This window comes from Trachemys scripta, chromosome 8 (genome assembly GCF_013100865.1).
Source record: "Trachemys scripta elegans isolate TJP31775 chromosome 8, CAS_Tse_1.0, whole genome shotgun sequence".
Classification (NCBI taxonomy): Eukaryota; Metazoa; Chordata; order Testudines; family Emydidae; genus Trachemys; species Trachemys scripta.
Window position 1 is genome coordinate 107,893,512 of NC_048305.1, and position 20,690 is coordinate 107,914,201.

At 55.1% G+C, this 20,690-nt stretch overlaps 1 protein-coding gene across 13 annotated transcripts in view; it reads right to left on the minus strand.

The window, feature by feature from the left end:
* PTPRF (protein tyrosine phosphatase receptor type F) overlaps window positions 1-20,690 on the minus strand; it is a 412,513-nt gene that overhangs the window by 77,612 nt on the left and 314,211 nt on the right. For 8 of the 13 annotated variants that reach the window (XM_034778799.1, XM_034778796.1, XM_034778797.1 and 5 more), the window contains 6 exons: window positions 15,778-16,047; window positions 13,401-13,982; window positions 12,424-12,557; window positions 11,043-11,187; window positions 6,067-6,372; window positions 2,949-3,142 (listed from right to left, as the gene is read on the minus strand). In XM_034778799.1, coding sequence (XP_034634690.1) covers window positions 2,949-3,142; window positions 6,067-6,372; window positions 11,043-11,187; window positions 12,424-12,557; window positions 13,401-13,982; window positions 15,778-16,047 — 1,631 coding nt within the window. The remainder of the gene's footprint in view (window positions 1-2,948; window positions 3,143-6,066; window positions 6,373-11,042; window positions 11,188-12,423; window positions 12,558-13,400; window positions 13,983-15,777; window positions 16,048-20,690) is intronic. The other 5 variants (XM_034778805.1, XM_034778804.1, XM_034778801.1 and 2 more) reach the window with 1 other exon arrangement.

Sequence of the window (20,690 nt, forward strand, 5' to 3'; positions counted from 1 at the left end):
GGGGTGCAGGCAGGGGGCTTAGGGCAGGGAGTTGGGGGCGGGGTGTACGAGGGGGCTCAGGACAGGGAGTTGGGGTGCAGGAGGGATGCGAGGTGCAGGCAGGTGGCTCAGGGCAGGGAGTTGGGGGGCCGGATGCAGGAGGGGTTCGAGCTCCGGCCCGGCGCCGCTTACCTCAAGCGGCTCCGGGATGGCAGCGGCGCGCACCAGGGCCAGGGCATTGAGTTGGGGTGCCTGCCCTGTCCCTGTGCCGCTCCAGGAAGCGCTGCGGCCCCTGGGGGAGGGGGGACGAAGGGCTCCGTGTGCGCTGCCCTTGCCACGCCTCCAGGTACCTCCCCCGAAGCTCCCATTGGCCGCGGTTCCCCATTCCCGGCCAATGGGAGCTGCGTGGGGTGGTGCCTGGAGGGCAAGGGCAACGCACGTGGAGCCCTATGCCCCCCCGCCTGGGGGCTGCTTCTGAGAGCGGCGCTGGGTCCATGGCGCCACGTGGGGCAATCCCGCGGGCCGGATCCAAAGCCCTGAGGGGCTGGATCCGGCCCCGGGCCGTAGTTTGCCCACCCCTGGGGTATACTATGCCCACTCACAATCAGCAGATCATCCAGGAGGGGCCCTGTCCATATGCCCAGAAATAAATTTCCTCTCTGACCCCAGATAGCAATCAGTTTAATTCTCTTCTTAATTCTCTTCTTGTTCCTGTCCACCTCGAAGAGCCTGACATTTCTGCACAAGCAGTGATCAGTAGCTCCTCCTTGCTGGCGCTGGGAAAGTTCTCTCCTAATCACTCACAGAAGACGTCTCCTTGCAAAGTTATCAGCTCATCTCTGCAGCCACCTGGTTCCTGAAAAGCAATACTCCTCATGACAATTACCAGCTTGCCTTAGCTTCCCTTCTAATTTCACTCCATGGGACTTCCCTGAAATGGAGGGGACTGGCATGATCTGTAGTTGGAGAAGTACCTGGGAGACTCCACAGCTAGCAATGAACTTTCCACATAATGCCAAAGACTGACAAGCGCTCCACAGGGCCAAAAAACCCTGCAACTTGCTTGCTTGACCACAACTTGTGTGTGAAAAACAAACAAACCAAAAAAACTTGGGACAAACCAACACCGTCCCCCGGTGCCCAAGGCCTATGATGGGTAAGTCTTTCAGCAAGACAAGATGACAGTTAATTAACAAGGACTACCTACCCCCTTTGTACATGTTTGGCTACGGAACAGCCGCTGAGGTGCTGTGAAATACCGACATGGTCTCAGACACACACACAGCAGGGCTTACCCCTCCTACAGGGGCACGGACACATCCCTGCAAAAAGGAGCTTAGGGAACGTTTGACAGGAGTTGGATACACATCGGAAAGTGGAATCTACCCTCATTGCAGTGAGCTAGCAGGGGGCTCCAGAGACCAGAGCTGCTCTCTCTAAACTGCCCATTGCCCAGGAAATGAGCCAGAAATGAAAATGAGATTGACCGGCTGAAGAGGAAAGGTTCTGAAGGCAACTACGCGAGCAGTAGTGCTTGCTCTGGCCTAAAACCGGGATTAACCCATTAGCCCCGAACGAAACAGGAAGGTGATAAACTGGTCAAGCTACAGCCTGAAGATGACCCTCTGGTGGGAAAGGAAAAGGCCATTAGGCAGCTTTTCTACATATTCAAATAAAGAAGCATGTGAAATCCCAGCGACTTCCTCAGCCCTTCAGTGAGCTCTCAGCCCATTTCCTCTCCTCTACCTTGTCCTTCTCCACACTGCTGCTGGGTTTAATCCTTCAGAGTCTGAGTGGGGAAAACCTGCTCTGAGCACTGTGCTCCCTGCTGAGAAATGGGTAAGTGATTCAGAGCTGCATTCAGGAGATGGATCAATTAATGGCTGCAGCTCTCCAGTGTTTATACTGGGTTTGATTCAAGCCCGCGAGGTCTGAATCGGCCACTTGTCACTTGCAGCAGGGGATGTGTACTTCATTTGTGCAATTCTCTTCGCAGAGAATGGCCCAGGTCCATCCCGTGCAGGGCTCGGGGCTCTCCTCAGGCGAGGCTCAGAAGACGTCTCTGGCCCCAGGAAAGTTACTCCCAGGGAGGGGCGATTGCTTTTTCTTGTGCTGGAAGTCTAGAGTGACCAGAGCAAGGGCCGGCACATGGAATACACTGCAGGCGAACCATGCAGCCTCCTGGCAGCCCAAAGCATGGAGTGAGAGTGAATGCAGCGAGGGAAATCCATTCCCAAGGTCCGCCTCACCTCTTCACTCCTGCCCAGCCCTCTCAGACCTGCCTGCTTTGTCTACCTTTGTGTTTCCAAAGGTAAATCTAGGTTGAGTCTCACCTGACCAAAGCAGAGCTGTAAATGGGCATGGCTGGCTGGAGTCCTACAGGCAGAGCCTGGCAACGGGGAATTTCATGGCTCTCGGCACAATGTGCAAATAGGCGGGGCTGGGTTTGATGCTGGGCAAACATGAAGCAAGTCCTGCCTAGGGAGCTGTACCTTAAGGTGGCTCTGCCCCTTGCTGAACACTGGCAATGCAGAAGGCAGCAGACAGGAAAGACTTATTTAAAGCTCTCTGAAGGGTCACTCCCTGCTTGGCAAGGTGCAGACACTACGTGCCAGCTCCCCATGTCCCTCTCACAGGCAGGGATGTGGCTACAAGGAACCAAATCCCTGCCAGCTGAGCTCTCCCCCAGAACCTCAGGGGAGCCGTGGGGTGGAAGGGAGGCGGACAGCACAATCATCCTCTCATTGACCTCGTCACCAGCCCACGAGCCCAGCAAACCCCTGTTCCAAACGGGGCAGCCACAAGTCTCCTCCAGGAATCAGCTTGGTCTGTCCCTGGGTCTAGCCAGTGACTTAGTGGCCTCTGGCTGCGTCCTGTGTCCTGCACATCACAGTGTACATCTGGTGTTTGCGCAGACACAGCAATAGTGACTGTCCCATGCCCAGCAGCCCGCGGTCCCCATGCTGTACCTGGGCCTCTGCTAACATGACATCTTTGATAACAGGCTGCCCTCGCGGTTCATTGTTCTCCAGCTTCACGTAAGTGACCTGGTATCCCCGGATCTGTCCATGCTGCTTGTTGGAGAGTGGCAGTTTCCAGCTGACCCGGATGGCTGTTGAATTCACAGACTCCACCTCCACCTTTCGTGGTGGGGCGCTGGGCACTAGAACACACATTGGACAGACAGTGTTAACGGCACAGGTCACACCACTCCCACCACCACGGTACTTTCATTCCCCCGCCTCCTCTCAAACCTGGCCCCACACACCTCCCTGCACCCGGATCTCCCTGGTGTCCAGACAGAGCCCTACTGTCCCCATGGGAATGGGTTGGGCTGGGAGCTACAGGAGCACACCTTGCCTACGGCTCCAGGATGCCACCTGCACTCTGCTGTTTACTTTCCCCTGGGCGGGCGCCCTGCTCAAATACAGACACGCCGCTCTAGGCAGATGTAACACGGGCCCTGAAACTGACACACGTCCCCACATGCCCCACCGCCGCCCAGATCCCACACGGACACTGCCAGAATAACAAAAGGTTAATGGGAAGGAAAAAGAGCAACCCAGAGTACAGAGAGAGCAGTCACTGAGTCCGGCCAGAGAGAGGGGCCTGGGAGCCTGCACTTCATGCCTGGCTTGATGAATGCTTTCGGAGAATAAAATGAAAACGTATGGCGCCCTGAAAATATCAATTTCCTTGCCAGGTGAGGCACGTTTCAAGGTATATTTACACCCTGTCTGCCTTTGGAAACATGACATCCTTCTGCCTTTTTGCTCCCGCGCTGACTGAATGCTGTCAGTGCTGAAAAAGCTGCCTCTCCCTTGCTCTGGGAAAGCTCCCTCGGGCTGAAGCAGCCAGGAGCAGAGTCACATCCCTTTGGAGGGTATCGCCGCCACGCGAGCGCCGAGGAGCTGGTTGCAGGACACAGCTCGGGTCCTTTGTCCCACTGCTGAGTGGCCCCCACCCACTCTTCCTTCCCCGGGAAGGATCCAGGCCTGTAAAAGGCCCATATGCCCCAACTCCCAGCACAGCAAGAAATCATCCCAATTAGGTAATTAGGGATGGATAGCTGACATGCAGAAATAATGAATGTTGCTATTCCAACCAACTAGACGGGAAGAAACAGCTACCCAGCAGGAAAGCACGACTTTGAAGCCTCCGGGCAATTCATTCTTTTCCCCAGATGTCTCTCTTAATTGTAGATAATTAAATAAAACGGAGAAGGGAAGGAGTGGGCATTTCAACACTGCTAGGCCAGCGGAGGTGTCAGAGTGCAGGGGGCTGTGGCCAAGTGGTTACCACCACAAGCCTGGTGCACCCTGCGTTGTCATCCAACCCACTCAGTGACCGCGGGTGAGTCCCACGGCTTCCTCCCCCGGGCGAGTGAGACGAACCCCAGCTGGGAACCGGGGCGAAAGGCAAGATGCTCCTGATCTGAGCTCGCTGGGTAACAGAACCTCAGCCCCGGCCGCAGCAGGAGCAGCTCCTGGGCCGGGGGACACGAAGGTGAAGAAGCTTGTGCAGTGTTTGCTAGGAATCCGGTCCTGGGGGGACTGGGCGGGTTCCCCCATTCGGGGAGTCTGCTGTGCTGCCCGTGCCAGCGATGTGAGCAAGGGATGGGTCTGAGATCGGAGAGGGAAAGTTCAGTTTGTTCTCATCTCACTCAGGGTTCTGCATTTCACATTCCTTCCTTGGGGACATCTCCTGAGCATCAGCATGTTGGAGGAATCTGAAATCATTTCTGACAGCTGAACTGGGATGTCCAAGCACGGTGCCCTAAAACTAACTAGGAGAGCTTGTTGTGACATTTCTAGGGTAGCGGCTTCCCTTGGGCTGCGACTCGGCTGGATGAGAATTGAAGCAAACAATACAGGCAGCAGTACACACAGATGTATTCATCAAGCCAGGCAAACAGTCAATGAACATTTCCATACACCACATCCCACAGCTGAAGAGGCACAAGGGACAGTGGCAGCACATTTAGTGAAACTGCAAAATGTCTGGTCTCAATTTGTGAAGCTGGCTGGGGAACGCGGAGATACTTCTCCATTCGCCTCTCTGCCGCTTCCCTCCCACTGCCTGCACAGCCTCTGAGGTCAGCATAAACCACGGAAGTGCCTCTGTCACGCCGAGCACTGGCACTTTCAGAGGGAATGGCTTAAGCCCTGCTGACATAACTGACAGACTTGCTAATGCAATGCAATTTCTGTTCAAAGCCGTCCCAGCCAGGAACGCGCTCTGGACATGGGATAGTCTGGCGCTGCAGAGGAAGAACAGATTTACGTAAGCTGTGGCCTGCCTGGGAGCCAGGGTGGAGAGCAGCTTTCCAACAATATCCATGAGCCTCGAATGGACTTTGTTTCCTCTCTCTGATTTTCTGCATTTCTAGCCAACAAGCAAACTTTAAATCCTGATCCTACAATGCAGGAGAGAACAGCCGCGGCCGGGGGGGCCCACCACACTCTACAGCCTTTGGCGGGGGAGGAGGGCGAGGGGGCCCACCCTACAGCCTTTGCCAGGAGAGGGGGGCCCCACCCTACAACCTTTGCCGGGGGTGGGGGGCCCACCCTACAGCCTTTGCCAGGAGAGGGGGGCCCCACCCTACAGCCTTTGCCGGGGGGCCCACCCTACAGCCTTTGCCTGGGGGGGGCGCCCTACAGTGCTTCCATTACAGGAGAAGCCTGAGCAGGGGAGCTGCGCTCCGAGTGCCAGGCAAGTGGCCTCCTCACTTACCTGGCAGGCCCAGGATTGTGTGTGTGTGTGGGGTCAAATGGGGGACATGCGATAGGCCAGCTGCACCACTGGCATCCAGGACTCTGCCTATCCTGTCACCTAGTGCCTGCCCTGAGCTCCCCGCGCAAGGCACAGAAAGGCCAGCGCAAAGGCCAGCAGCAGGAGGGGGCACGTGGCAGAGGCTGCCAGGCTGGCGCGTGGTGTGAGAGAAGGAGCGTTGGTCCCGCTATGGCCGGCCAGCAGCGAGCACGTTCCGGGCACTGGGCACAGGCTGAGGAGCGCTAGGCAGAACAGCAAGGAAGGGTCCTGCTACCTGCAGGGAAGTGGCTGAAGGAGCAGCTCAGTGACACCTACCGTCCTCATCAGTGCGCACGTGCACCGGGGAGCTCTCTGGTCCAGGCCCCACATCTGTGTGGGCCCGTACCCACACCTTGTACTCTGTCCATTTCTCCAGGTCCTTGATCTCCCAGCTGGAGCGCTCCCGTCCAATTCCATCCACTACGTGCTTGGCGCCGTCCTCTGCGTCCACCGCCTGGTAGGCAATGGAGTACTGCGTGATGACCCCATTGCGGCTCTGAGCAGGCGGTGGCACCCAACTTACCCGGATGGTAGTGGAGCTGGTGCTTACACACTCGACTTCTTGGGGTGGGGCAGAAGGGGCTAGGGATAGTGGGGAGATGAAGGGAAATGAGCGGAAGGAAAAACAAAATGTAGAGGGAACTCTTACCCAGCCAACTGAGCACTGAAGTAGCAATGAAATACAGCCGAGAGCTTTGTAGACTCTCCCACTCCTTCTTTAGAAGTCGTTTGGGGCAATCTGTATCTGAATATCTGACGGGCAGCGTTGCAACACAATACTGCCTCCCCAGCTGCCTGGGGTTTCATGCCGTGACAGCGTTAAACAGCATGGAGAGGGGGAGAGAGAGACATGGGGCCAGGGAGAAGAGAGATGTTTTCAACAAACAGAGCTGAAGAGGCAGCAAAATCCCAGAAGGCTGAAGCGACAGAAGAGGAGGCTCTTGCAGCAGAAGTGGGGACACTGAGCGAAGGGCAGAGAGGAGCCTGGGGCTAGCTGAGGGCAGACCCAGCAGGAGAACAGAGAGAAGATGCGTGGAAGACTGGCTAGAACAAAATCCAGAGAGGGAACTGGGCACTGTATCCTGAACCGGGACAGGAGCCCGCGGAGCTTTTGAGGCTGGCAGGGATGTGGCTGTGCTTGTCGTGTGAGAAGGGACGTCTGGAAGTGGGCCCAGCCTGTTCATTACCTGTCAATGGGCTTCAGATCCCACCCCACCCCAGCCTCATCCCCAGCCTGTGTGTGTGTGTGGGGGGGAGGGTAGGCAAGGTTTCGCTTCAAAGTGGACGTGAAAATCATCTGCCTCTAACAGTAAGCCACGCCAGCAGGAACGATAGCTCCGGGCTGGGGACAGAAGATGGTGGGTGGCCTGTTCTGAAGGTGACCAGTACACAGGTGCCACCCAGCCCACCACTCCTGGCCCTGCTGGGAACGAGGAAGGAAGAGAATATGGGGCAGGAGGGGAATTAGCAAAGGACAAGGACCTGCAGGAGGTGCTGACAGGTTCCCCGCAGCCTGCAGTGAGGACAGGTCCCCCCTGCAGTGCTCAGGAACTGAAGGAACCGCACACACAGCTGAGTATCAACAGCCCAGACGACAGTCAGAGGGAGGACAGAGAAGGCAGAGGGAGAGAATGGAGTCTCAGGGGACACCTCAGAGGCGGTGCCTGTGAAGCGAGGAGCCATGAGGCTCCGGGAAGCCCTTCCCTTCCACCACCAGCTGTAAAGGCCAAGCAGGCAGGCCAGCATTCGCTCGGCCATTTGCTCTGCACAGCGTCTCCCGGGACCTAACACGAGGAGCTGCTGTAATAAGGGCCCTCTCTGCAAGGCAGCACAGGTAGGCGTCTCGCTGGCCTTTCCATCCTGCCTGTTGGCTGGGTAAGAGTCACACAGACAATGTGCAAAACACACAAGCAGTCGCTTAACGCTTAAGGGAAATAAAATAAAAAGCAGTAACATAAGCAGGGTCAACTTAAACCACTCCCGGCATGGAAATGTCCATCCCCCGCGCTGGGCAGGCAGCAGGGTCAGCTCGCACACACACACACGCATGCACCACTCCCCGCAGACACGCCGCTGCCTCCACTTCACAGCAGGCGGCGGGCCAGGAGACTGCGTACTGCTGCCCGGCTTTGGGCACGAGCGGGCCTGTGCCCCAACCCAGCTCAGAGGCTCCTTACCAGGGGAAAATCTGCCCCAAGCACCCTGGCAAATCTGGAGGGAGAGCAGCTTGAATTGGGGAGGGTGAGGAGATCTGTGGGTCCTTACTCCATCCGCCTCCCACACCTGCTTGGGGGACCATCAGCCCCTTTAAATTCCAGATCCCTTTGCAGAACCCCCGCAGGTGAATTTAAACTAGTTTCCTAACTAGTTTCTCACCAGCACAGGGTGGGCCGCGCCCCTGCTTCTGCAGACACTTTGTGCTCCCACCGCCAGGGCCGTCTCAGATTGGCAGGTGACTCGTTGATATTCACCGGCACACAGACTACTTCCAAAACAGGTCCCCCTGCAGGATCCAACATTTCCCCACCCCGCGTCCCCTGCCAGGCACAGCTCAGGGGTTCCTCTGCTAAATTATACCCCGTGTCTGGTGCTGCTGTATTGTCCTGCAAGACTGTATTGATTGCTGTGAAGTGTCCGGGCAAAACTCAACTCAACCAAGCACTTCGGAATGGAAAACTTTGCCCAGACACTTCAGGAGCTGAGGGTCCTATCTGTGCTGCTGAAGGCTCCGTTAAGAGGCTGCACATCCTCCTCTGTTTCCTGTGTGGACATGTATAGCTGTGGAAGATGACCCCTGGCCCCAGCCCCTGGTCTGTCGATGAATGCTGGTTCCCTCTCTGCAGAGCACTCCGGTTTTCAGAGCCTTCCCGGCAGGGGAAAGCCCAGCTAGCAACCCATAACGGTCTCACCATATTTGGGGTCGGGAAGGAATTTTCCTCCAGGGTAGATTGGCAGAGGCCCTGGAGGTTTTTCGCCTTCCTCCGCAGCATGGGGCAGGGGTCGCTTGCTGGAGGATTCTCTGCGACTTGAAGTCTTTAAATCATGATTTGGGGACTTCAACAGCTGAGTCAAGGGAGAGAATTATTCCAGGAGTGGGTGGGTCAGCTTTTGTGGCCTGCATCATGCGGGAGGTCAGACTAGATGATCATAATGGTCCCTTCTGACCTTAGAGTCTGAGAGTCTATGAGGACTGGCCTCTTGCTTGTCAGTGCCAGGAATATCACCTGAAACAGGCTCTTCAGATCGTACACGTCTGACTGCTTCTGCTTGCCGTTCTCTGCCATCTAAATGCCTTTTCCAGGGCAACCAGATGGAACGGCAGAGGGGACAATCACTTGAAGTACAGACGAACAATACCCATTTTACGGTCAGAGGGAACCTATCTGACCTGCACAGCAGGCCAGAGAATTTCACCCAGTGATTCCAGCATCAAGCCCATAACTTCAGGCTGAGTTAGAGCAGGGCTTTTAGACGGATGTCCACTGCTGACTTAAAGACTCCAGGTGACAGAGAATCCACTACACCCCTATGTTGTCTAGACCTCAGTTGCCCTTGGGGCTCTTCTCTGAGCCCTTTTCAATTTGTCAGCCCCCTTCTTGTGGTGTGGACGCCCGACCTGGGTAACTTTGCTGTCTCTGTTAAGAAAGCCAAATCTCTAAGAGGATGACTTTGGAAGTGCTGGTGAGTGGATGGTGTGTGCAGAGTAGGTTAGGAGCCCAGAGAGCAGGTAGGGGTCTGCTCCTCCCTGAGGAGTCTGTCTCCAAGGAGTGGCTTCTCCTAGTCTGACTATGGCAGGGCTCCTCAGGGCCTGTCTACACACGGAGTGCTCTTGATGAACGGACTTGTGGGGACAGAATGCCTTGCTCCTCGTTAGCTAAATCCCATCGACACAGCATTTGGGGTCTGCGTCCGTTGCCTGTTTGCCTTTGTTAGCTGAGGGGCGGAAGAGGTGTCCAACCCTTTGTCCAGCAATGAGAGTGGCATCAAAACCAGCAAAAAACTAAAATGACAAATCCCCATATTCAGAGCACGTTCTCCAGCGTTCAAATATTTATAACGGCTTGAGTTGAGCTTCTCTCTATATTTTATGTCCAATCTATTGCTCAGGCACTAAGATTCCATTAGCCGGAGCGCTAGTTTAACTGGGCTGCTGGGATTCTGGTGATTGATATGCTAATGGGGGGAAGGAAAAAACAGGGCTGCAGCCTTTTCCTTGAAGGGAAGGTCATTCTAATCATGAGTGGCACCGCTGCCCTCCTGCTCTGATGGCCACCTCGGCCTAGCCAACGCAGCAGGAACAGGAGACGCTCTCCATGCAGAGAAAGCCGGCTGCCTTCACCAACTGCTCACCCCACATGGTCACCAAATCCCAGACAGACGCTCCTTCCGCCCCTTTCAATGCTCTTTGCATGATAGCAAGCCCAGAACTGGTTAGTGAAAACCAGCTTATCGGAGAGCCCTTTGATAGCCCTAATCTGCTTATGGGCAGCACTTTGAGCTGCCAATCACAGCCAAGTGAACTCTGCTCTGCGATCACATGGGGCAGAGAGCGGAGGAAAGGGATAGTGCCAGGATCACCTCAGAATCTGGCCTCTTGATTAACTTCCCTGCTGCTTGTGGTTGTTTCCCTCGTGCCTGCAGTCCCCGGAGCAGCTGCCTCATTCACTCACACACAAGCCCCACGCCTACGCCTGGTCTCCCAGCCGCCAGTCAGCACAGGGGGGCCCTGCCTTGCAAACGTATCTAACGCAGTCCTGCGCCTGGCACCCTGCGCAGACTGGCAGCCGGGGAGGTGGTTGGGAAGGGGAGGGGGAGGAATGAGAGTGTCCCATGGCCAGGGAGACAGGCGCTCTCAAGCTGCCAGAGTCTTGCACAGTCTGAGCCTGGCCTGCCCATCTGAATGGCATGACGGCATGTAAGTAAACTCACAGAGACGCATGACCCTGCCCCGCAGCCTCTCCCAGACACTTTGCTAGCCCACCTTCCTCCCTCCTCAGTGTCTCTGTGAGTCTACCTGCGGGGAAGGACGGCATGGCTGAACGACACAGACAGGACTTACCATATCGCCTTCTGCCAAGCAGGCCGAGACCGGAGTGCTGGCTGGCTTTCCCTAACCCGCCCCGGGTCGCTATGTGTCAGTGGCTGGTCTGACAATACAAGGGCAGGAGCCCTGAGCCCTGATGCACCCCATGCCCAGGTGGAAACCAGGCTGCCTTTGCTCTGTCCTCACTAACAGCCTTGTGGACACTTACTGGATTGGGCAGTTCTGGCTTCTAGAACTGGGGTGTACACCCCCAGCCCCAGCTCCGAACGGGCTCCCAGCTGGAACTTGTACAGCGTGTCAGGCTTGAGACCTTCCACCGCGTACGATGAGCTTGGGTCAAAGTTCACCTTGCGCTGGAAAACGGATGGGAGACTCCAGTTATTTTTCACAGTTAGAGAAGAGCAGATCAACATTTCTCCCCGGGGATCAGCTCCCAAGGCCAGGGGGAGCCAGCGGCCACGCTCACGGATCTGCCCCGAGCGCCTGAGCTCCCCGTGCTGCCAAACACCCCTCCAGTGCCCCGAGCTGCTTGAATTAAACCGCCACGACTCCTCAGGGAAGTCGCTCAGCTTTACGGTGCTGCCCACGCCGTGCGCCGGTCTGCACAGCGCTAATTCCCTGCGCCAGGTTGTGGGAGCACCATTAACTACAGGCGTGAGACTCAGGACAGCTGGGTTCTATTCCGTGCTCTGTCTCAGACTTGCACTGAGTCCTGGGGAATCCCTGCCTGGCTGTGACATGGGGAGAAAGCCCCACCTCATGGACTGGCTAGTATCTGTAGCAGGCCTGGAGATGCCCAGGCGGAAGGCGGGTCCCCTTGAGCGCCCCATCAACCTCTGTCCTGCAGGAAGGGCAAGTGGCTTGCTTACAGGAACTCACTGTTGTTCAGTGGAGTTCAGCCTGCAAAGCGACTGGTATTGTTTCTGGCAGAAACATACAGGGAACCGGACCACATACACACGCAGCAATGGGACACCAGGGCTCTGGGTCTGCTGCACTGCCCCAGGGATAAATCTGAGATGGCTGCTTTGGGATGGTCTTGATTGTTCCAGGGACCCAACATGGATTCTGGAGGGACTCTCCCCAGGACACCTCCACATCCTTCTCCTGGGCTGCATGGCCGTTCCTGAAGGTCCAGCTGCCAAGACCGCCTGGCCTCCAAAGCAGTTCTGGTCTTGGAGCCGTGCAGCCACGTTTTGTAGTCAATGTTATAGCCCATTTGAAAGCTTTATTTTCATTACCCTGCACATGTCCCTTGCCAGCCCAGCACTAGGAATGCCTTGCTAAAACCCAGAGATCATTGCACTGTGCTTTCTCGAGGCACCAGAGCTTCAGATCACAGACCCCACCCCGACTAACTCGATGGGAATCCACCACGTGTTGGAGAAGCAATGTGTACGAGAGACAGGCTGAGATTAGGTTTCACCCTACGATAAAGACGCAAGAGGGAGAAAACACTTCTGTTCCCGTCCTGCCATGCAGCAGCCCCAAGATACTCCAGCTACGGTAGCGGTGACCTTTTCCCAGCCGCTGGATCATCACGCTCTGACCCTGCTATTCACTGGCCGCAGCCAAGGCGGACTCCTCACCTGACTCCCATCCTCTCCTTCCCAGTACAGCAGTTCGTATTTTGTAATGCGTTCCTGTGAGGCTGGGAGCCACGTCAGCAGGATCCGGGTATCAGACTCTGCCTCTGCCTGGAAATCAGCTGGCTGGGCTGGAACTGGGGACCAATACAATACAGTTAGTGCTGGCCTGGGCGCTACAAAGGGCGGCAGAGACTCTGCTCCCATAGGCTGAACCTGGCCCTAGAAAGGATCTTCTGTATTTAACCTTGGCCCTCAGGCCAGGCCAGGCGACGAGTCCTTCCGGCCAGGCCGGTGACCAAGGGTGTGCGGGCGGTGGAGCTGAAAATCCAGCTCGAGCAGACAGACCCGCTTGAGCTCTCCCCGAGTCAGCACACTAAAAACAGTCGTGCAGCCCGGCCGTGGGAGGGGCCAACGACCCCAGTACGATCCCGTCCAAAAACCTAGGTACGTGCTCAGGCGGCCAGCCCCTCCCGCTGCTCCACGGCCATTTCTAACGCACTCGCTCAGCCAGAACTAGTGTGCGTCTGTCTGTCTGCTGGAGCTGGGACTCACTTCATCCAACTCCAGCGCAGACCCACCAGAGCTACCCAAGCCATGCTCGTCCTAGTCACTGATTCAATCTGCACCCTAGGCCTCTTCCATTGCACAGACGTACCCCCCCAGAGACAGCCCGCACTGCAGCAGGGGTGCGCTACTCGGCCTCCACGGGGGTCCAGCCAGAGTCCAACACAAGTCGCTACGGTCGTTATTTCTGCTGAAATTGACACAGATTCCCCCCGCCACTCACTAACGGTGTGAAGCTGCTGTCTCTGGCACTAAGCTGTCACTCTGGCACGTGACTGGTAAAGCACCCAGCGGGGCTCAGAAGCCCGATAAACAGAAGGCGCCCTGCAGAGCAGCATGCAGAGGCAGAGCGCAAGGGACACGCAGCACCGGGAGCAGGACGGCAGCACTAAGAAAGAAGGTTTCATACATACCCCCCTGCTGAGTTTTGACCTGGATGATGTCCGAGGGAGGCCCATCTCCCACGGAGGTGAAGGCCAAGACACGGATGCTGTAGGTGGTCCCTGTGATCAGGCTGCCCACAGTGGTGAGGTGACTGTCGTCTGTGTTGTGTTTCTGCCACATGCTCAGAGGCAGATGGGGGTCCGTAGTGTAGTACACGCGGTACCCTCGGATCTGTCCGTTGGGCTCCTCCGGCTGCTCCCACTGCACAAGCATGGTGCTGGCACTCAACATCCGTGCCTGGACCTTCAGGGGAGGGCTGGAAGGAGCCTGCTCTCCAGTCCGCGCCTCCACCAGGTCGCTAGGAGGCCCCCGTCCGATATTATTGACGGCAATGATGCGGAACTCGTACTCAGAGAACGGGCTGAGGCCACCGATGCTATAGCGGGTTGTCGCTACGCCGTCCACCTCCTGAAACGGGCCCTCCCAGGACTTGGGCTTGTACTGGATGACATAGTAAGAGATGGGGTCCGAGTTACCAGAGTCCCAGGTGAGGGTCACACTGGTGGCTGTTGTCTCAGTCACTAGTGGCTCCGTCGGTGGCTTTGGCAGCGCTGGGATTGGAAGGAGAGAGAAGCATTTTAAATAATTCAGTCAGCTCAACTCCTGTAATGTGCAGAGGGATAAAAATGGAGCTGGCACCTCCCATTAACATTCTTCTTTAAAAGGCAGAAATCATTTCATACTCTGAAACATGCATTTTTATATCGTCATATATTGCATGAAGTGGTTCTTAATGGGAGGATAAACAGAGCAATCATATTATTAGACGTGCTTGAAGCACTTGCCAGCAGCAGGCTAAATAAAGGTAATTTAAGAGGGATGCAGGAATGCTTGTTGTCGGGGTCTTGAGCTGGCAGTTGAAAGGTGCTCACCTGGGCTAGGCTGCACCCCCAGGAGTAAGCTTCACAAAGGGACACAGTAAAACGGCCTAAACACCACACACAATCTGGGGCCACGCCACTAGCTCCACAGAGACAACACGCTAGACTGCAGGGAGCTCATGGCAAGTGCAGTTAGACGGGCGGATGATAAGGATGTCCGGTAAGTATTACAGTACATGCAGGCAGAGAAACTACCAACTTTTACAGCCGTTATTTCACAGGGTGGCATGTCAAACCATAACCAGACAATATATTGGGCCACAGGAATTCTGACACTGAGATCACTGAAGTGTTAACATAAGAACGGCCAAACTGGGTTAGACCAAAGGTCCATCTAGCCCAGTCTCCTGTCTTCTGACAGTGGCCAATGCCAGGTGCCCCAGAGGGAATGAACAGAACAGGGAATCATCAAGTGATCCAGCCCCTGTCGACCATTCCCAGCTTCTGGCAAACAGAGGCTAGGGACACCATCCCTGACCACCCTGGCCAATAGCCATCGAGGGACCGATCCTCCATGAACTTATCTAGTTCTTTTTTCAACCCTGTTCTAGTCTTGGCCTTCACAACATCCTCTGGCAAAGAGTTCCACAGACTGACTGTGCATTGTGTGAATAAATACTTCCTCTTGTTTTAAATCTGCTGCCTATTAATTTCATTGGGTGACCTCTAGTTCTTGTGCTATATGGAGGAGTAAATAACACTTCCTTATTGTTTCTGCTTGGGGCGGCAAAAATCCTAGAGCCGGCCCTGGGCGCAGGGCTTTGCATCCACAGGAATCAATAGTGAGGTGAAGCCCACTTTGGGGCCAAGGGAAGGAAACGCCTGTCAGTGTTACAGCAGGAACCACACCTTAGAGACAGTGCAGGATGGGATGAGGAAGGCAGAGAGAGGGCAAGAAAGAGGGTGGAGGCTGAGGGCATAGCGAGCAGTTGAGCTCACTCACCGGTGAGTCCCTATGCACACAGCCCAAGGGCATCACACCGGGTTTATCCCTGTTTAAAATGGGTCCCTTGACAAGGAGGAGGGTTGGGTCACGGGGCCTCAGGGTGCCCTTGCTAAGACGCAGCTGCAACCTGCCAGGGGCTGAGCCAGGCCTCGCTGGCTGGAGACCTGAGTCAGAATTCCCCCGGAGAAACAGACCCTGGAGCCCCAGTGATGTCTCTTGGCACATCAGGGCCTGTCCACAGGCAAGCGGCCTCCCACACTCTCCCTTGCCAAGGGAGGCGTGGGCTCCATGCACAGGGAGAGGAGACAGGCCGCTGGCGGGAACAGTCAAATCTAAGCTGGAAAACAAATGGAAAAATCAGGTTGCGGGTTGTGAACTTTCTTCCCAAGCAGCAGGGCCATGAGGCTGCCGTGCCCCTGCAGTGTACAGAGTGCACCCAACGGCAGTCCAGGGAAGGACTAGGCACTTCCACACCCCTCTAAAAAGCAGCAGAGCTGGGGGGGCTGTGCCGGGTCTTACCTTTGACAGTGATCTGGGCCGTGGCTTCGATCATGCCTAGAGAGGACATGGCCACGCAGGTGTAGCTGGCAGACTGCACAATGTTGTTCAGCTCCAGGACATTCCTGCCGACAGGCATCTCATCTTCTTTGGTCAGTTCCTCCACGCCAGCCATCCACTTCACGTAGGGCATTGGTGCGCCCACTGCCACACATGTGAGGTTCACGCTCCCCCCAGGCATCACCTCGTGGTTGCTGGGAGGGATCGAGAATCGAGGTGCGACACGCCGCACTGTAACAAGGAGGAGACAGTTAGTGGTGTCACTGGATCGGCACGTGGCACTCAGCTACAGCAAGAGGATTCGACATTTTCACGGACAGGGCGTATATCTATCCATAGAGATAGATATAACGAAGCACAAACGCTGTTTGCTGCTTTGTCAAATTGCACACATGCTGCTCTCCTTCCTTAGCCACTGGCTTCTTATTAGAACCACTCATTAAGGGCTGGCCCATCCACTCCCCCCAAACTGAGGCTATTACTAACATGAACCATTCCCCCATTTACATTACATCCCTCTAATTGGAAAGCATGCACAAATGCCACTCACACGCTTTCTTTGTACAGGGCCCACTGAAGCTCTGAAAAATGGAATTACCTGCTCAATTTATTAGCTTCGAGCAACGCCACCCGCTCCCTACACCTCACAGGGCTTGGGCAGGGGGGGCATTTCTGAATTAGCACTGGGGTTACTGCAGAAAAAGAAACAGTCACCAGAGCTGCATGACAATGTCACAGCCTGATCCGATCACCTTGCTGGGCAGGAAACACTATTCCTGACGGCTGTGAGATCACCGCCATTTCGACAGGCGAGCGCTGGGTTGCCAGAACCCGTCCCACCTTTGGGGCAGCACTTTGGGAGACCTATTTCTCCGTATTTCATCGCAAAGCATCTCTCCATAGCAATCTCTTGCAGGGCATTTCATCCAAGACTTATTTGTAAGCAACTCTCAGCTACAATAAAGCTCTAAAGCTGCCAGCTGTATGCATTCCAGTCCGAGAAATGACACTGAGAAACGAGGCCCCTTCTGCGGGGTTGGTGTTATGGGCCTATTTAAGCAAGGCTGGAGAAACACAACTGTGTCCTGTAAATCTCTGTCTGCTCTGGGCTAATGCGGTTTGGTGTGTAGTTAAAAAGGGAAACTGCCTGAACGTGTCTCGCCTGGAACCCTCGCGCTTCCCAGCCTTCTCCACTGGAAAGGAAATGCCAAAGCCCAGGGAAGGTTCACGACTGACTCACTCACACGGAGCCATCCATTCCCAATTACTCTCAATCAGTGCAACCACGGCTGGCAGAGCAGCGAACAGTCACAGAGCGGGATCTTCAAGGGAATCCCGGTAGCTCCAGGTCCCAGCACTTTGCCCGGGGAGTTGGAAGGACTCCCTGATGCAGGGCCCGTGGGCAGCACGGTGGCATTGGGCATCGTCCCACATCAGCCTTGGCACTGCCAAAACTCTTTGGAAATTGCGCAGCGGCTGACAGGCTGACTGCCTAATCCCATTTCACTAGCACTGCTCTTTGATGATTCATTCCCAAATCAACAGACTTGCAGAAATAGACTGAACACAGAAGCCCCCACGCTAGATGTACAACAGAGCTATGACTTGGTGATAAATTAGACAATGCTGTCAACAATGTGTGTGTACTACACATCTTCGTGGAGACAAAACAGGGCTCATTAGCTCCTTACCAGCCAGGGGGAAGGATAACGTGTGCTTTTTAAGATGTCTAAATCCAAAGTCTTGCTGGTTGTTTCTTTTAATCAATTATTAAATCCCCAATCAATAGCTACACGTGTGATCGCCAGTGAGGTGCTACCTGCCTGACAGGGGAGCGCTCCCCCAAGCAGACAGAAATGAAACTCTCCTCGAGCGCTACACAGTCATGAGAACACCGCGCGTACTCGATGGACATGGCGATGGGTTTAACATGATGGTGTGTTTTCACTCAAAGCGCCCCAGCACCGTTCCTTAGGAGGCAGGTTCCATTTTCCAATGAACACGGTGCGGAATTCTTTCAGCCAGCCGCTGTTTGGACTGGGTCCCAGTGCAGGGACAGCAACCTCCCCGCACCTCCCGCATTTTCAAAAGGAAGAAAAATGAGAGAGAAAAGCTGTAGGTCTGCACAGAGCACTTGTTCATGCACCTGACATGCACCAGGCAGGCAAGAGAGGCCGGGATGGGGTCACAAAGCGAAGGGAATGAGTTAAGGGGGATGCACACTGACTCAGGTATGCAGACACTGGACAATGGAAAACACAGAGTGCGACTTCTCCCCGAGAGGCCATGCAGGAGGGTTGGAGTCTCAGAAAACCCAGCATGCAGAAACAGCCCTCAAACCCAATCCTGTGAGAACAGAGCTAGAACGGCCTCTGTTGCCACCCCATAGACAGGGCCCTGTTACAGACACAACTGCTCCCCAACCTATCCCCTGCTATTCACTTCAGCCTCAGAGAGCCCTGGGCCCCACTGACATGTAGCCCTCAGACTTGAGTCCCTGGCTCTCCTTTGTCAGAGCGAGGAACGCTGTCAGCCCTTGCTAGGAAGGAACACAGCTTGTGAATCTGCCGATAAACACCTCCGTTCATTCCGCAGCGTGCTATGGAGAGAACCTCTGGCCCCTTTTCAAAGCTGCTGTTTACTATGCTGTCGGCAGGGGAAGAGAAAAGGCTGCTAGACAATATACTGGAGATGGGGGTCTGCGTGCCTAGGGACAGGATGAATGGCAAAGAAAATACTCTCTCCTCCCCTCTCCAGAGCGGATCAATACAAGGAAAAGGCTTCTAGGCAAACCCTTGTCCTTGAGTGACAGTCGCATAGACTGGTGGGGCAGGGAGATGGCCCCTGGAGGCCTCTTGGTTACATCTTAGCACAATTTCTCCTTTACTTAAAGGATTGTTGTCCTCCCCGCCATGTGTGCATTGCTTGAATGCACTGTTCCTCCATCCTAGGTGGGAACAGCTCCTCACCCCTCCTGAGGGCTGCAGCTGACTGCAAATGCCCCGTTACGCTGGGTCACACTGAGTGTCGCCAGGCCGTTCCCACCAATGCTGGACATGGGTCTAGCTGCTGACAGACCGGCCACTACTCGACAGCCGGGAAGATGGGTGGAAACACAGCACTGCCTTTGTTCTTCTTCTCCCACGCTCTGCTTCCCTTGGACCTGGGGCCCTAGGGACCCCCTCTGCCTGTGGCCTCACTCCACAGGGGGGCTGTGCTGGCCTCACCGCAACAAAGAGGCCAAAACGGCCTGGGCAGCAGAATCTGTGCAGAATTTGCACCAGGTTAAAACTACCGCAAAAGAGAAGCAACAGGAATTGACAGAACATCCTGGGGCCCTAGGGAGACTGGCCGTTGAACCAGGGAAAGGCCGGGCCCATGAAGGCCCTGCAGTGTGCCCTGGAGGTGAACCAGCCAGGGTTCTGCAGATCAGTGGGCAACCGAGGGCCTCTGTTCCCTCCCAATCCCCTGCTGCACCCCCCGCCAGGCCTCAGTGTCTGGGCATGTCTAGCTGGAGTGCCCAGGGAGAGCTGATCTGCCCACACCTCACGGTGGTACCGAGAGCAGCCAGCAGCCGGTGCTGGCAAGGAGGCTCCATCGTGCGCTCACACCTAGGACGTGAGGAGATTAACCTGGCCTCCTAAGTTTACTTCTGAGAGATTGATTCAGTCTTGCTGGTGACGCACTGAGGAACTGCCACAAAGCTGGCCCCCTCCCTCACCAGAGCGGGGCTGGGAAATCAATGGGGCTCAGCTGGGCTCCCTGCTAAGTGGAGTGAGGGGCAGCATCCTTTCAGTTACACCTTCTCGGCTAGTAACAATGGATACCAGGGCTGAGGGGGAGGCTCGGAGATGCCTTTAGTTACGAATCTGGCCATGATTCTAATCTAGCCAGACCGTCGGTAAGGGAAATACAGGAGATGAACTCTCACACAAACCAGCACATCATCTGGGGATAATTGGCAGCTTTTTTTAGTGGCTGGTCCAGTGGGACAAGCAGAGCTGCTGTCAGTTAGCATTACAGAGAGCGGGTAGAGCTCTCAGAGAAGCTTACATAGCACCCACACATGCTGTTCTGGCTCAAGCTAGTTCTGTAAGTCTCTTGCTTCCCCTAGCATAAGAACCCACTAATAATTTAAACCAGCATAACTCCCTCGAAGAGCAGCTCTCCAGAAATGTAAACCAATTTACAAGTCAAATCACAACAGCTAGTGCAGCCTGTGATGCCACCTAAACGCTTTGGCAATTTTTGTTACTCTCCATTTCTTGCAGTAACTTCCTCCCTTTTTTACTACAATTTTCTTGACAAGAATTTGCAATTTTTTTTTTAAATCTTCTTTTTGGATCAAGATCAAAGAAGGTGGTTTGGAGGTTTTGCAAGAACAGCATGGGGAAAATTGCTGTGCATATTAAAATGATTTCAGCAGACAATAGTATCATTCAGAGGTTCATTTAAACCAGCAGACTGTCAAAAATGAGATTCATTGCCATTCATCCCAGAACTGGGCATCATGAAAGGCTGCATAACGCAGAGCAATTCAGCAAGCTTCCCCCTTTGAGCGCCCTGCCTGGGAGGGAAAGTGAACCCCGAAGTGGTAAATCACCCAATGCAACCTGAGCCGTTGCTCTGGATCATACAGGAGAGGGTGAAAGGACCGTGCAGCACATTCTCCGAGGAGCTGTGGGAGAAACAAGCAACACCACAGCGCAGACGGAAGAGACTGAGAAGGGTTAATAATTTAGCATGCATTAGCGTGCACATTCCCTGCAGCTGGCGCAAAGAGCCTGGATCGATTGCCCTGCTCCTTTCACCCCTGGAGCGGCTGTTCCTCCAAGTCTCTGATTCTGTGAGAGAGTGACCTCACCACCCGAAGA